The sequence below is a fragment of the Spermophilus citellus genome (genome assembly GCF_964194105.1).
Source record: "Spermophilus citellus genome assembly, chromosome: 2".
Classification (NCBI taxonomy): Eukaryota; Metazoa; Chordata; class Mammalia; order Rodentia; family Sciuridae; genus Spermophilus; species Spermophilus citellus.
The window spans coordinates 21,939,453-21,956,895 of NC_138183.1; the positions used below are offsets into that span (position 1 = coordinate 21,939,453).

Here is a 17,443-nt window from a genome sequence, read left to right on the forward strand (position 1 = left end):
GGGGAATCACGGAAGCTTTGTCATGAGGCACAGGAAGAAGCTCTGTGGCAATTCTGTGTGAGGGTGGTGTGCGGGGGTGGGCTAGAGAAACAGAAACGAGACTGACTGACGACTAACAGGGGCGAGGCCTAAGGCAGTCATCTCCCTACCAATAGGATTCTAGGGAGGCCAGGCTCTACAGCAAAACCTGCAAACTGCAAACTAGCTTCTATGTGCCCTTGAATTCTCCAGATTCTGTGGATGCGTCCCAACCTGATGGCAGCAGCAACCTTCTTTTTCTTTTTCTTTTTTGGTACCGAGGATTGAACTCAGGGGCGCTGGCTCACTGAGCCGCATCCCCAGCCCTATTTTGTATTTTATTTAGAGTTGCTTAGTGCCTTGATTTTGCTAAGGCTGGCTTTGAACTCATGATCCTCTTGCTTCAGCCTCCCGAGCTGCTGGGATTACAGGAGCAACCTTCTTTTTCATAAGTTCATCTCTTGGGGCATTAGGGCCTGATGCCATTGCTGCTAGTGAAATGTAGCAGCACTAAGCCCTGGCTAAGAAAGGGGGGTAAAGGCAGGAAAAGAATTTAGGGAACACATGTTTGCCATTCATCAGTTCCCGGAACCTCCTGCCCAAGCCTGGATCCTGTAGGTTTGCCTGTGGTGAGGTCATTCCTAGACATTAGTCCTACCCCCTCAGAGATGAGGCTAGAGATCCCAGGGCAGGAGGCTTGTTCCCCACGTGAGCCATCTCCTCAAGCTTTTCAGCTCTTGCTGTTGTGGGTTCTGGAGCAGCCTGATGTGGCCTCAGACACAAACATGCGGGCCGCTGAGACTCTGCTTGCTCTCTTTGGGGAATTGCCCAGTTAACTTGTAGCTGTCTTGAGGTTTCTCCCAGTGATTTCTCCAAATGGAACTTCCCTCCCACTCCTTTGTTTAGCTGGATCTTCTCCACCCCTCCCCTCTTATTCTCCTCCCCCTTCCTCTTATCTTTTTCTTCTTCTTCTTCTTGCTACTAGAGGTTGAACTCAGAGTTGCTTTGTCATTGAGCCATATCCCCAGCCCTTTTTATTTGTTGAAGTAGGGTCTCGCTAAATTGCTTAGGGCCTTGCTAAGTTGTCAAGCCTTGCGATCCTCCTGCCTCAGCCTCCCAAGTCTCTGGGATTACAGGAGTGTACTTTTGCACCTGGCTTTTTGGATTTTATTCTTAAAGAGTTGTGTTCTATTTCTCTGGAAGAAGGAGGAAGCAAGGAAATATAAATCCAAGGGCAAGTACATTCCCTGGAGTGTGTTGCTTTCTCCTGTTCAGAGCTGTGTGGCTCCTTGACGTCTCCCTAAAGTCTTGCTGACTCTGCTTTAGACATGGGCCATGATACTGCTCCAGCTTCTAGGAAGGAAAGAGAGGCCAAAGATTCTGGATCAAAGGAGGTTAAAGCAAAATTCCATCCCCTAAGTACCAGAGGTCCAGAACAAGACACCACTGCTCCTCTTTGGAGTGAGCAGGAAATGCCTGAGTGCCGGCTCCAGGTTAACGTCTCCCACATCTGACTCTTGCCTTCTTTTACTTGCTCAAGCTCCAGGATATCAATTTTCTGGGTTCCTTTCCAAGTATCTCTTGAATATGGTGAAATATGTTCACAGGGTTCTTTTCTAAGACTCCCTTGGTGTAAGGACTCAGATTTTTCCTCAAACCATCTACAAAACCCATTTTCCTAAACAAATGATGAATATATTTGTTGAAGAAGATATTCAGCTTTTTCATGACCCCTGCATCTCTAAGCAGCCCCTCCCCTTACTTGACCTTATTTATTCGGATGTTTCACCGGCTGGAGTATTTTCTCAGAATTATTTTCAGAAAAGAAATGTCAGTGGTATAATTCTCGAGATCATTCATGTTCTAAAATGTCACTTCTTTTCTTAAATAGAGCATGATGTTTCGTTCCCCTTTCCTTAGAACTATAAATACTACTCCACTGCCATGTAGCATTTAGTGTTTCAGACAAGAAGTCCTAGGTCAGAATGGGTCTCCTCTTCATAGGTTACCATTCCTTTTTCTCAGAAGGTATAATCTTCTCTTATTCTGTGAGGTTTGGAATGGGCTCTAATTTTTTTTAAAATTTATTTTTGCAATGATGGGGATTGTACCTGGGGCCTCACATGTGCCAGGCAAGTGTTCTAGCACTGGGCTACACCACAGCCCCTTCATTTTAAGTAACAGCTTCATTGAGATATAATTTGCATGCCCTAAAATATACCCATTTAAAGTGAAAGTGAACAATTCAGTGGTGGTTAATATATTCACAGAATTACACAACCATTACCACCTATTTTAGATTTTTGTCTCCCCCAAATGAAACCCCATGCCCATTGTCTCTCTGCTTCCCACTTCCTGCTGACCTAGACAATCACAGCTTCACTAACTGTCTCTATAGATTTGCATGTTCTGGAGACTTCCTGTGAACTGGATCAGGCAATATGTGGCCTGCGTGTTAGAGTGAGGTGTTGAAGTGGTTCGTATATTTCTATCAAAGACTACCTTCCCTAGCTGCCACACCTTTGTCTTTTCTACCTTATGGGGAAAAGAGGAGGGTAGGAATCCTGCACTTGGGGTATGGAAAAATTAGGGGTGGTCCCAAGGGATCCCAATCCTGGAGATAGGGGTGAGAGCCCCAAAGGGAGGCAGCAGGTGTGGTCAGCCCGTAGCCTGCTGGCCACGCTCAAGTTTTATTTTTCAGCTAATGCCTTATATCATCCTCAGGAGAATGACACGCCTGTTGCCTTAAAAGTCTATTCGGATTTGAAGCATAAGCTGAAGTTTTGTTTTTGTTTTTTCCCCTTTGAGACTAGTTTTTGTATATTCACTCCCTTCTCTTTGGTAATTCCTCTTAAGTGGATATTGAATATTTTGGATCTGTCTCCATAACATTTGGCGTTTGTTCTGTTATTTCTGTCTCACAAAATTTTTTACTATCTATTTTTGGAGAATTCCTCAAGTTGGGATTTGCAATTTTTTTTTTCCATCGGCAAGTAACCTATATTCAATGCCTCCACCGAGTTTTTATTTTTAGCATTCATATTTTTCTTAGTTTCTAAGATTAATTGTCTTCTCAGAGGTCCCCTTTTAAAATTGATGTGTTATTTTCTTAATCTCACTTATTTGGACTTTGCTGACTCTTTACATGTCAAGGGGTCTTGGTTATTTATTGCTGCATAGCCCACCGGCACCTGTGCTGTCCCATCCCACAGACTGGCAGGGTGATTCTGCTTCATCTGCTGTGGTACATTTAGCCAGTGGCTGGGATGAGCTGCAGGTAATAGCACGTAATAGCAGGCCTTGCCCACATGTATAGGGCCTCCATGCTGACTAGAGGCCAGGGCACTTCAGTTATCTTTCGCATGGCCTCTATCTTCACATGGTGTCTCATTTTGGGGGCCCCCTTTGAGTGGCCTTTCTCCCAAGCACAATAGCTTGGACTTCCTTATAGAATGGCCACCAAATTCCAAGCGAAGGAAAGGGGAGGCTGCCATGCTTCTTCTTTGTTTTGTTTATTTTTATGTAGGGCTAAGGATGGAACCCAGTGCCTCACACATGCCAGGCAAGTGCTCTACCACCGAGCTACAGCCCTAGCCCCCACCGCCACGCTTCTTATAAGCTGGGTCTGACAGTCTACTGTTACTTCTGCTCTGTTCTGTTGGGCAAAGCAAGTCTCGAGACCAACCTAACAAAAGGGGGAACTGATTCCACTGTTTTTTTTTTTTTTTTTTTTTTTTGAAATTGAATCAGATTCTTGAGATATAGCATGCAAGGGGAGGAATTGTTGGTAGCTGTCTTTAGAGACCATCTTCCACAGATTTTCCCAAAGTTTGCTCCAGTGAAGGAACAGATAGGTTCATCAGAATAGGTAGCTTGCGTGGGCTCCTTCAGCAACTGAGTGAACTGCTGGCTCCCAAACAGGGATCAGTGTGACTGACAGGTGTGACTGGACCAAGACCAAAGAGAGAGAGACTAGAGTGAATTTTTACAAGATTACATTAAACAAATTTATAAGGATTCTGAAGTAGTTTTCTTCTCTGTTTTGAGGTGCTAATCTGTCCTCTCTTTATTTAAAAAAAAATTTTTTTTAGTTGTAGTTGGACACAATACCTTTATTTTATTTATTCATTTTTATGTGGTGCTGAGGATCAAACCTAGAGCCCCACATGTGCTAGGTGAGCGCTCTACTGCTGAGCCAGGACGCCAGCCCCAATCTGTCCTTTCTTTATGAAATTATGGTGTTAGTAATTTTGCGGGGGGGGATAAAAAAAAAGATCTTGCCTGGCAGAATAGAATATTGGCCATTTAATATCAGTCCTTCTGAAGTTACAGGTCTTTGAAATCCCAGAGCCTAGGTGCAACCAGACTTTCTTTATTCATGATGTTTCCTGTCCACTGCCCACCACTCATTCCTGTGGTTCTTGTAGGTGTCCTAGGAAGATTGTCATTTCAATCAGGGAACTTTTTTTTTTCTTCCTTCCTTCCTTTCTTTTCTTCTTCTTCTTCTCTCTCTCTCTTTTTTGGTACTGGGGGTTAAACCCAGGGACACTTGAGCATTGAGATATCCTCAGGCCTTTATTATTATTATTATTATTATTATTATTAATTATACTTTGAGACATTATTTCACTAAGTTGCTAAGGCTGGCCTCAAACTTGAAATCCTCCTGCCTCAGCCTCCACACTTGCTGGGATTACAGGTGTGTGCCACCACACTCAGTGGAATTCTTCAAGTTTTTAAGCTGTTCTGGGGAAAAACACTCTGCTTACTCCACAGAGGTTTCTTCTCCAGCCTCTGAAATGCTATACAATGTTTACCCTTGTATCTGCTGTCTTTGGCAATTGTTTTAGACAGCTTTTCCACTGCTGAAAGACCTGACAAGAACAATTTTAGTGGAAGAAGTGTTTATTTGGGGGCTCACAGTTTCAGAGGTCTCAGTCCATAGAAGTCTGGCTCCATTCCTCAGGGCTTGAGGTGAGGCTGAACATCACGGTGGAAGAGTGTGGCAGAGGGAAGCAGCTCACATCATGATCAGGAAGCAGAGAGAGACTCTACTCACCGGATGCAAATATATACCCCACAGCCACATCCCCAGTAAACCACTTCCTCTGGCTACCCCACCTACCTTCAGTTACCACTCAACTAATCCAATAGGGTGATTAATTCATTGAATGGGTTAAGGGTCAAATAACCCAATCATTTCTTCTCTGAACCTCCTTGCATTGCCCCACACGTGAGCTTTTGGGGGACACCTCACATCCAATCCAAAACAGCAATCTTCAGTCAAATGGAGAAGACTCCAAGGAGCATATCTTGTTTTTCTTGAAGCTTATTTTAAGGCCTCTACTCCGGGGAAAATTAGTGAGCCCCTTCTTAATTACCCACTTCTACCTGCCACGTCATCCTGTACTCAGGAACTGAGACGCTGTTTGTCAGTTGCTCGCATTTTTCACTCTTGTGCAAATCGTTTTAGATTTGGAGCTCCATGTTAGTATGAGGTTAGGACTATCTTTATTTATAGCAATTGAACGTGTTCTTTTTATTGGGTGTTAGGGAACTGGGGATGGTCATTGGTTTCTATTAATTTCCAAAACACACTGACAGTATTTATTGAACACTTCACATGTTTTCAGTGCTTTATTATGTGAAGACTATATGAGAAGAACTCTTAAGGAGTAACAGAAAGTTCATCATACAATTGCAAACACATGTCCATTTGTAAGGACAGATGGAAAAAGTGAGAAAACAGCTGTTACAATGTCCCCCCCACCCTCTTTTTTTTCTTTCTGTTTTTCTTTTTCCTGTATCTGGTGTGGGTCTGAAGACATAAATGAGTGTGAAGTTTCCGGCGTGTGCCGGCATGGAGCACGGTGTGTCAACACTCCCGGGAGCTTCAAATGCTACTGTAAGGATGGATACTTGCCGAAGAATGGACCTGAGCCTTTCCACCCGGCCAGGGATGCCACGGCATGCACAGGTGGGTGTCTGCCAACGAGTGCAGGCCCTCGAGGTGAGATCTGTGGTGTGACTCACACATGCTGATGTTCCTAGGTCTGTGTTCTGGCTGTGGGTGGAGATGATCTGTTCCTTTGTACTTTTGTACAACCTATGAATTAAAGCAGATAGTGATCTGATCACCATAGAAGGGGCCGTGTTAAAAAAGTTAAAACTAGCAAATGAGGTATTTTAGTAGTTAACAGATATTTGACATCAGTTGTGACGTTAGAGGGTAGGTATAGCCAATCTGGTAAAGACCTAGCATCTCAAAAGTGATGTTGAAAATTATAAAGGTACATATATTTTAAGGTATTTTGCAATTCAGTTTTTACTTCATGGGATTAGGTGTTCAATTTTTTTTTTAAGTTGTAGATGGACACAATGCCTTTATTTATTTTTATGTGGTGCTGAGGATCAAACCCAGTGCCTCACATGTGCTAGGTAAGCGCTCTACTGCTGAGCCACAACCCTGGCCCTAGACTAGGTGTTTTTTTTTTTAATTTTTAATATTTATTTTTCAGTTTTCAGCGGACACAACATCTTTGTTTGTATGTGGTGCTGAGGATCGAACCCGGGCCGCACGCATGCCAGGCGAGCGCTCTACCGCTTGAGCCACATCCCCAGCCCCAGACTAGGTGTTTTTTTTAGTAGAAATTAATGAGGACTGATCTCTAGATTATTTCATCTTTGTGCATGTATAGATGCTATTACCTAGAGAAGGTCAGAAGATTGAATAAAGATAATCATTAGAAATATGGCCAGAACTCATATGGAAAAAGCTGAGCACAGTGGCATAGGCCCCTGATCCCAGCGACTCAGGAGGCCGAGGCAGGAAGATCGAAAGTTCAAAGCCAGCCTCAGCAACCTAGTGAGGACCTAAGCAACTTAGTCTCAAAATAAAAAAATAAAAATGACTGGGGATGTGGCTCAGTGGTTAAGTAGCCCTGTGTTTAATCCCCAGTACCAAAAAAAAAAAAAAAAAAAGTCAAATCAGTGTATCTAAAACAGGGATTGGGGTATGTGTGTGAGGAATGGGGTAAATGTGGAGCGAGATTGTGAATTTTAAAACTTTACATTCACTTGGTAATGAATTTGTTTTCAGAAATAGACTGTGGCACCCCTCCTGATGTCCCACATGGCTACATCATAGGAAATTATACCTCTAGGCTGGGCAGCCAGGTCCGTTATGGTTGCAAAGAAGGATTTTTCAGTGTTCCAGAACATACAGTTTCAAACTGCACAGCCCTGGGCACGTGGGAGTCCCCAAAATTATATTGCCAAGGTGAGTTTTCAAAAGGTCCAGGATTTCAGTTATATCATTTTGAGATTGTTTCATATTTCTCCCTCAATTCTACTTTGGGCTAGTAAATAAAGTAAGTCCAGTATGTCCCTGTTTGTTACTAGCAAGTTTTCAGTTGGTTCTCTTGGTACTTTAGGAATAGTGTCTTGTCAAGTGCAGATAATAATTCTATCTTCTAGCTTTCTGTATTTGTGAAGGTTATGTTTCTTTTCTCTTTCTCTCTCTCTTTTTTTTTTGAGATATATTTTTCTCTTGATGGGTCACTTGGCTAATGTTTTTAGGACGAAAACTTAAATAGTAATGTTGACTTTGTTCTCTTCTCGTTCCTGACTTCCATGGAAATTGTTGGGGGTGTTTCACCATTTGTGATCTTGGCTTTTTGATACTGTGTGTATCTACTTAGAACCTTGAGCCCATTACTGTTTTCAGCTCGTTTAATCCTTACAGAATCCCTGTGAGAAGATACTTTTATCACAATTTACAGATGAAAAGAGTCCTCTGAAAATGAATAATGTAATGGAGAGGCTAAGTAATTTGTTTAAAGCTGGATAATTAGTGGTAGAGATGAAATTTGTACCCAGAGATCCTAGTGTCACAGGTTGGGTTTTCAATCACTCTGTCACACTGATTCTGTTTTTATGATGGTGGCTTTGTTGTTGTTATTTTGCTTTCTCTTTCTGTCACTATCTACTACTATTTTAGTAGTTTGGGGCTGTGTATAATCTCAGGGAAACTTTCATTCATTCTCATTTTACTAGGATTTTTTTTTTTTTTTTTTTAGTTAGAAATGAGTTACTTTGGGCTGGGGTGGTCATCCAGTGGTAGAGCACTTGCCTAGCATGTGTGAGGCCCTGGGTTCGATTCTCAGCTCCACACATATTAAAAAATAAAATAAAGTTCCATTGGCAACTAAAATATATTTTTTTTAAAAAATGAGTTACTGAAGGTGATTATATATTTATTTTCTCCTATTAAACAGTAATGTGAGGGCTGGGGTTGTGGCTCAGTGCTTGCCTAGCATGTGTGAGGCACTGGGTTTGATTCTTAGCTCTGCATATAAATAAATAATATAAAGGCCTAAAAAAAAAAACCAGTAATATGGTGGGTTATAGTAGTCACCTTCCTGGTAATGATAGTGCTAATTGCTATTATAAATTATCCTTGGTTTTAGGTGTGTTATTCCTTTAATCTGGGTTTTATTTGCTAAATTGTACTTAGATTCTTCCACTCCTATTCACAAGTGTGATTGGTCTGTTTTCTTTTCCTCTGCCATTTTTGTTGTATTTGGTATCAATTGGTACTGAGAATTAAAAAAAAAAAAAAAAAAAAAAAAGAACATGAAACTGTTTCTTTTTCTGTTCTCTGGAATTCTAAAATGGAATTTTTAAAGATTTGGGAAATTTCACTTGGGAAACAATCTGGACATCCTGTTTCAGAAGAGGTAGCTCTTGGAGTAGTTTCAAAACTTCCTATACTTGTCCGGCACGGTGTCACAAGCCTGTAATCCCAGTGGCTCAGAAGGCTGAGTCAGGAGGTTTGCAATTTCAAAGCGAGCTTCAGCAACTTATCAAGGCCCTAAGTGGCTTAGCAAGACCCTGTCTGGGGAAAAAAAAAAAAAAAAAAGAACTGGGGATATAGCTTAGTGGTTAAGTGCCCCTGGGCTCAATCACTGGTTGATCATTAGTTATCAGGGAAGTACAAATCAAAACCACAATAAACAAACAAAACCAAACCAAAACAAAACCAAACCTTAAACTTCCTATACTTACTGGTACGTTTAATTTTCTTGATTTTTTTTTCCTTTGGGATCATTGTTGGTAGTTTATATAGGAAATCATCTATTTACTCCGAATTTCAGATATATTTATAGAGAGAAGTATAAGCACTCATAGTTCTAATATTCTGTAGTTGTATCTGTTTGTACCTACTTATAGTAGTTAAAATATTGGAAATAATTCCAAGTGCCTATTGATTGGAGATTGGTTAAATAAATGATAGCATATCCATAACATGGAATATAGCCAATAAAAGTTATGTTAGAAAATATTATTAACACATAAAATTAATAGTTTGAGTTATACTCTATTAATAGTATGATTTTAGTTTTGAAAAAATTTCTATATACAGATATGCTTAGAAAAAGATTTAGAGAACTATTCATCAAATGGTACTGGTGATATTTTCTTTTCTTTTTAACATTTATTTTTTAGTTATAGTTGGACTCAATATCCTTATTTATTTATTTTTATATGGTGCTGAGGACAAACCCAGGGCCTTACACATGCTAGGTGAGTGCTCTACCACTGAGCCACAACCCCAGCTCACTGGTAATATTTTCACTGGGAGATTCTAGATATTTTTTTTTTATTTTTAAATGTAGTTTCTGTATTGAAAGAATTTTTATATACTAGACAAAGTAATAAAACAGTTTCCATTTTGGAGAAAAGAAAACCAATTTTCATTGAATTCATTGCATAGCTAAGAAACAGTCATGTGCATGGCAAGTTAGCCCTTTGGATATTCTGAGTTGCAATTCAGGTTCTTAAACATATTCTATAGTTAATTATCATCTTCAAGGTTAAGGAATTTTAAAGGTACATTTTAATTTTAAGAGCTTTCAATGATTCAGATCAAACCGAAGACCTTAGATTAAATGTGCTATAACAACAAAGGGGACAATGAACAGGGTAAAGAGAATCTACAGAATGGGAAAAATATTTGCAAACTATTCATTTAACAAGGGATTAATATTTAGAATATATAAGGAACAAAAAACAAAAAAAATTGAATAAAAAATGGTCAAATGATCTGAATAGACCTTTCTCAAAGGATAATATACAGGTAGTCAATAAATATATGAAATAATGCCTAACATCATTAGTTATCAGGGAAGTACAAATCAAAACCACAGTGATGTCTCATTTTACCCCAGTTAGACTAGCTATTATCAGAAAGACAAAAACAAAACAAAAAAATTTGAGTGAGTATGAGGAAGATGGGGAACTTTTGATGGGACTAAAATTAGTGTAGTCATTATGAAAAACCATAAGGAGGTTCCTCAAAAACTAAAAATGGCACTGTCATATTATCTAGTTTTCCTACTAATGGGTACATATGCAAAGAAAATGAAGTCAGCACACAAAAGAGATACCTGCATACCTCTGTTTATTGCAGCACCATCCACAATAGCAAAGATATGGAATCAATCCAGGTATCCATCAACAGATGAATGGGTAAAGAAAATGTAATATATATACACAATGGAGTATTATTCTGTGATGAAAAAGAACGAAATCCTGTCATTTGTAGTAACATGGAACCAACTGGAAGACATTATATTGAGTGAAATAAGCCAGACACAGAAAGACAAATACTGTATGATCTCACTTGTATGTGGAATCTAAAAAAAGTTGATGTCATAGGACTGGAAATTAAAATAGTGGTCACTAGAGCTTGGAAGGATAGGAGGGAAAGGAAATGGAGGTAAGATAACAGGTACCAAAATATAGTTAGGTAGGAAAAATAAGTTCTCTATGCACAAGAGGATGACTGTAGTTGACAACAATTGTTTATATATTTTATAATGAACTAGAAAAGAAGAACTTCCAACACAAAGAGGGGATAAATGCTTAGGATGGAAATACTAGTTACTCTGATGTGGCCTTTACACATTATATACATCTTTCAGTTTTATCACACTGCACTTCATATATATGTACAATTATTATGAGTCAATTAAAATAAATAAAATAGACTATAATACACATCAAAGAGCCCTCTAATAACTTATATAGGAAAATCCTTGTAAAATAACTTATTACTTTGAAAATTAGTAGTAATTTGGATGGAGAATGCAGAGTTAATTTAGAGGCCAGTGCTTGCTCCATTCCCCCAGGAATGGATATTTTAAAATCATGCTTCTGTTTCCCTCCTCTATTACCTGTTCCCTTGCGTGCTGACACCCTCCTCCTCCTCCACCTCCCCCGTCACCACATGGCCTGGGCTTCTCACTGCCTCTTGTCTGCTCCTCTTGGAGCACACACACACCCCTTCTAATTTACGCTTCAGCCTTCTTTGGGGCTCCAGAATCTGGGCCGTGTGCCAGTTGACACTGTATTTTTAGCTCCGTGTTATGAAGCCACAGGAATTGGGAATTTCACAAAACACACTTACAAACTGTGAACTCGGTTGCTGCTGAGGAGCAGCAGGCTTGTGAAAGGGACAGCTGTGACACAGAGCACAGCTTTTGTGTCTGATGACCGGCTTTCCCATGAGAGAAGGCACAGTTGGTGGACCATCATGTCTGCCTTCTCCCAGATCACTCTGTCCCTGAAGGCTCTGCTGCCTTGGTAGGGGTGCCTGGAACATGGGGCCCCATCCTACCAGGCCTCAGAGATGCAGCTGGAAGAGAATCTTGGAAACTTCCAGTAGGACCACAAGGGCCCACTTCCTGTTTGGGTAGGAATGTATTGAAATGCCAGTCAGACATTTCCATTAACTCTCCAGGAAAGGTGGAATTTCTAGCTTTCATTTCCTATTTTCCTATTGTTATTATTTTCTAAAAAATGTTCAGAAAATATGCTAGTTGACAGTGGCAGTTTAAAAGAACTTACATTTTTGAATTTCAACCAAGCCAGGAGCAAGGGGAGGGAATCACTTTAACTGTTATTGTTACAGAGCTGAGGCCTTCTGAGAAACTGAGGCAGTGTGAAGACCCTCCCGCCTTCACACCTCAATTCTTGTGATCAAGTCAGAAAGATTTCAGACATGTTGCTCAGAATAACAGGAAGGAGTTTATTGAAGAGATAGTCACTGGGAAAGGGGACACTCTCAAGGGAGAGAGTAGGTCCTCTCAGAAAAGAGAGGGACAATATGCCTGTCCTGCATTCCATTTTTATTGGGGATCCCAGACAAGTTTCCAGAGAGTCCTGCCCAGGTCTATCTCTTGACTGACAGTAAGATGTCATCAGATTTTCAAGTACCCACTGCCATGGCAACTCTAGGTCACTTTGGCCCCTGCTGACAGGCTCTAATTGAATTCTTCACCATATGTTCTTACAGATTTTATGGTTAGGAGGAACTCTCCTTATCTCCTAGAGTTTCAGGATCTGGTCGCAAAAGTCTCCCCCTTCAGGGTAACTTGGGTTCCTCTCATCAACATTATTTTGGGGCCTGCATTTCTCTTGCAGATCCGTAGTTTGCTGAGGAATGTGACATATCCTGTCTACTTAGGCTGGGCAGGGCTGCAGGTAAATTGCCTCTTAGAAAAGAAAGTATGCACAGTGGGCCCATTTTGTAGGATTATTTTCTTAGCCTCGTGTTCCCACCATCCTCATCTGTCTCTCTTATTATTATTATCAACAGCAAATCCAGAGTTCAGATCTAATGCTCTATATGGTAGAAACTGGGCTAAGAAAGTGTAGAGTCCGTCAGAAAGTCAAGGGTCAAATGTTTCCTCTTATATGCAGAAGCTAGAGTAAAATAAGGGGAAAAATGGGGTGTGGGGTCAGGGGAGTGGATCCCAGAAATAGAAGGAGATTGGTGGAGTAGAGGAAAGGGACCGAAGGGGAGGGAGGAGGGAAAGGAAAAGGAGGAATTGCAGAAGGGTATTGACCAAATTAAGCTATGAACACAGATGAATATTCCACAGTGAATTTCACCTTTATGCACATCTATAGAGCACCAATTAAAAAACCATAAATACACAGAAGGAAGATCAGTAGAGTAGGGGGAGGGAAGAGAGGGAGGTAAAGAAAGTAGCACTGGGGACTGAAATGGAGCAAATTATATTCTGTGCATGTCAAATGACGTCCACATGAACTCTACCTTTGGGTATAACTATAATGTACTGATAAAAACATTAAAAAAAAAGTAAATCTAGAGTCTGAGAGGGGACAAAGACAGGTATAGCATTATCTATTAGATGGGGTGGGATCCCAGTATTCTGTGGGAAGATGTGTGAATGACCAAGAGAGGTCAGGTGGGGAAGTAGGTGGTTACGTGGAACAGACATCTGTACTCTTTCTGTTGAGCATGGAGGAGTTTGCCCACATAGAAGAGTCTAGTGAGGACTGGTTGTGGTGTTGGTTCTGGGAACATCTGTCTTTATATATGCTCGCTTCCCTTACAGTGCCTGACAATCCTTTTGGGCTGGTAATTTTTATTGTCAGTGTTCTGATACTAAACAGTCCCTTTAAGAATCCATTTATGATGGGGCATGGTGGTATGCACCTGTAAGCCCAGCAACTTGGGTGACTGAAGCAGAAGGATGGCGATTTTGAGGCCAGCCTGGGCAACTTAGCAAGGCCCTGTCTTAAAAAAAAAAATCCACTTTTCTGCTCGCACTCCAGCCTGCTCTTCACACAGCAGCAAGAATGAACGTCTTGAAATGTACTTAAAACTCCACTGAAGCATTAAAATGGCCATATATTGAGAGCTAAGCCCAAATTGCTAAATGTTGCCTTGTAAGACGGAAAGATTTGGCCCTTTGGCTTCTGTCTAGGTCAAATCCCCCGTTATTCTCCCCCAGCCACATGTCAAACTTGTCTCTCTTTTTGAAATACTCATCTCCCTGCTTTAAATTTTTAAAAAAATCGTGTTAAAAAATATATACTATAAAATTTACCATTTCAACACTTGTTAAGTACACAACTTCGTGGTATTAATTTCACACACAATGTTGTGTGAACACAAACACCATCCTTCATCATCCCAAACAGAAACCCTGTACCCAGGGGTGGGGGCTGTAGCTCAGTGGTAGACTGCTCACCTAGCACATGTGAGGCTCAGGGTTCAATCCTCAGCACCACATAAAAACAAACAAATGTATTTTAAAAAAAGAAAAGAAACGCTGTACCCAGTAAACAGTAATAGCTTTCCACTTCTCTATCCCTGAAGCCCCTTGTAACCTCTCTTCTGTTTTCTGAATCTAAGAATTTGCCTATTCTAGGTTCTTCATATTGTGTGGTACAATATTTGTCGTTTAATGTCTTCTTTCACTTAGCATTATATTTCTAAGGTTCAGCCACGTTGCAGTGTGTATCAGAACTTTATCTCTTCAAATCTGAATAATATTCCCTTGTCTTTATATACACATATTGTTTATCCGTTCATCAGTTGATGGAACCTTCCTATAAGCCAGCACCATCTTGTCTTTCAAGTTTCAGCTTAAAGGTCACCTCTGACATTATTGTCTTCATACCAATATGTTCCTATATTATTTATGATTCTCATGGCTTTTGTCAGTCTCCCCTGCTAGACTATAAATCTGGGAGCTCAGCAACCAGGTGGGCTTCTTCCACAGGGACTCTCTAGCACCTGGCCAGTGTGTGGCCTATGGAGGCCTGGATCCCCCTCAAAAGGTGCCACAGACCATGGCAGGCATTGTGGGATTGGCCAGGCCTTGTGGAGACCCTGGCCTCCTGTTTTGTTTTATCCTCAAACTCCATGTCCTTTCCTGATTCTGTGTTCTTCCTTTGTCTTCTGGACCTTCATGCTTGCTTCTCGCACTTGGCATGGCATCTCTGCTTTGAGCAAGCCGGAGCAGAGAGGCCTCAGCGCTGACTCCTGGCTTCCCCCGCGTGTGCATGTGGCCCCCAGAGACCCAGCACTGTGGGCTGATTACAGAGGCAGAGCTTCTCCCTTCAGTTGGTCAACAAGGATGGGACAGGATGGCTAATATCCACTGATAGCAGAGTCTGGTTCTGTAGAGGTGGCCAGCATCTGAAGATGAATGTGGTTAATAGGTTGGATTTATTTCCCATTTCACAGAGGAGTTTACCTTAGGCCACTAGCTGTGTACCAAGATGAGAACCCAAAGCACTTTTCCCAAGTGCAGATTCCATGTAAAAGTAGCCAGTGAGCCCTGGAGATGGAAGGCCATGATGAAGAAGTTGGAGGGCCCTAGAAAGAGAGATGCTCGGACAAAGATTCCTTTATGCAACACCTGAAGGGTGTTGATGTTACTCAGTCAACTCTTCATCTTTCTTAATGGAACCAGATCTCATCTTTGCAAAGTTCAGAAGGGTCTGAAAAAATTTGCACATAAGTTGGAAAATGCATTCAGGTAAAGGGGTGGCAGGTGTCATTGCACGCTGCCTCTGAATCTCTGAATTTTTAGTACTGATGTAGAAAGGATTCTTTTTTTTTTTTTTTTTTTTTTTTTGAGAAGGGGACACTCTATCTCCCAGGCTGATCTCAAACTCCTGGGCTCAAATGATCTTCCTGCCTCAGCCTCCCTAGAGGCTGGGACTATGGTGTGTGTCACTATTCCTGGCCCTGGAAAGGATTCTGAGACCACATCTGAACTTAGCATAGAAGAATGCTGTGGTTGATTCATGGTGTCCACCGTGGGTGACAGAGGATGGAGTGGCAGCAAGCCCATCTTGTTTTTAACACCTTTGTTTCAGGTGATGGGAGGTTTTGTTCATTTGAAATTACGTATTCTGGTACCTCATTATATACTGATCTTTTAAAACACTTTAATAAATTATATTGATTTGCTTGCTTTAAAAACCAGTTTTAAACCATATTGACTTATTCACAGTATAGTTTATAAAACTGTATTGACTTACTCGCTGCATGCGACAAATCTCTTGGGTTACCCTTTTGCTAAGTAGATGTCATCAAAATGTGTCTCTGTGTTTGGATTCACTGGATGGGGCACAGTGACTGAGGCCATTGGTTGTAAGACCACCAGAATGGGAAACAAGAGCTTTAGAGTCAGGAAAACCTGTGTGAGTTTTGGCTGAGCCACTTGCTAGTTGTGTAACTGCCTCTAAAACTCTCTCAACTTCTTTCCTTCTGGAAGGAATAAAACGTGTTTCATCCTTTGGTTCTTATGAAGCTTTAATGAGAGAATAAATGTAAAGCCCTGGGCACTGGGCCCAATTCAGAGTAGCTGCTGGATCAGTGTTGCTATGATAAACAAGTGGGGAGTGGCAGATGTGTTTTTAATAAAAATTTAAGATCTGTTCAAAAGGTCCTGTCATAAAGTGGGAGGGTCTAAAATTCTTCAGCTTTCACTTTACCTTATACATTTAAGTTCAGATATTCCATGTGCAACTAGAACATTAAAATGAATGGTTCCAATGTTCTTGTTTGAAAAAAGAAACATTCATATGCAGCTCAAAGCTCAAAAGCTGTGATCACCTCAACAGATTCTTGTAGGGAACACCCTGGTAACCCCTCGCCCTTCCTCATGCTTTCGCCTTTACCCCACTCCTCTGCAGGTTCTGAAATGTTCAGGTTCTAGCTGTTTCCTCACTAGACATTATTTATTGACAGTGTTGTGATGTGAAAGGGAAATTTTCCTCCAAATGAGCTCTCTCTGCGAGTCCGATTTGAAGACAATGCATTGTTAGTCAAGGATAAAACTTAAGTAAGATTTTGGTTTATAAAATACATCAAAAATAATTTTTTTTATCCTTCTACTGCCTTGAGTACAAGTGGACTTTTTGGTCCTAATGAGCTCATTAGCTGGGAGCAGCTAATAAGCTGCTGTAGACAATGAACTTCATAGCATACTATAACCCTTTTTCCTTTGGTGGTTACAAAATTCAACTTGCCACATATTGAGAAGTTACAGTCCAACCTCCAACATTAATTATATATATATATGAAATATACAAACTTATACACATATATTACTTGTATATGACATATACAAATTTAGTCCCAAATTACTCTGGAATGAGGGTCTAATTATGTGTAGCCAAATTCAGAACGTGCTATAAGATATATGACACTTTTTTACAGTTTTCAGCCCATTTCTTTTTTTAAAATTATGGCATTATAGTTATTCAGAGTAGTTAGGTTCTTTTGACAAAATCATACATGCGTGGAATTTGATTTCAATCCCTGCTCCTCCTGCTTTTTCCCTTCTCTCCTTCCTCCTCCTATTTTCTTCCCTGTATTCTACTGATTTTCCTTTCACTGATTTACTTATTTATTTATTTAATTAAATTTTTTTTTAGTTATAGATGGACACAATACTTTTATTTTATTTATTTATTTTTATGTGATGCTGAGAATCGAATCCAGTGCCTCACACACAGTAGGCAAGTGCTCTACCACTGAACCACATCCCCAGCCCCACTTATTTATTTAAAAAAATTTTAAAAAAATATT

At 40.6% G+C, this 17,443-nt stretch overlaps 1 protein-coding gene across 1 annotated transcript in view; it reads left to right on the forward strand.

Annotated features, from left to right (window-relative positions):
- The window catches only part of SUSD1 (sushi domain containing 1), a 119,120-nt gene that overhangs the window by 18,274 nt on the left and 83,403 nt on the right, over window positions 1-17,443 (forward strand). The window contains exons 4-5 of the mRNA XM_081279303.1: window positions 5,843-5,995; window positions 7,118-7,297. Of these exons, the coding sequence (XP_081135429.1) occupies window positions 5,843-5,995; window positions 7,118-7,297 (333 nt within the window). The remainder of the gene's footprint in view (window positions 1-5,842; window positions 5,996-7,117; window positions 7,298-17,443) is intronic.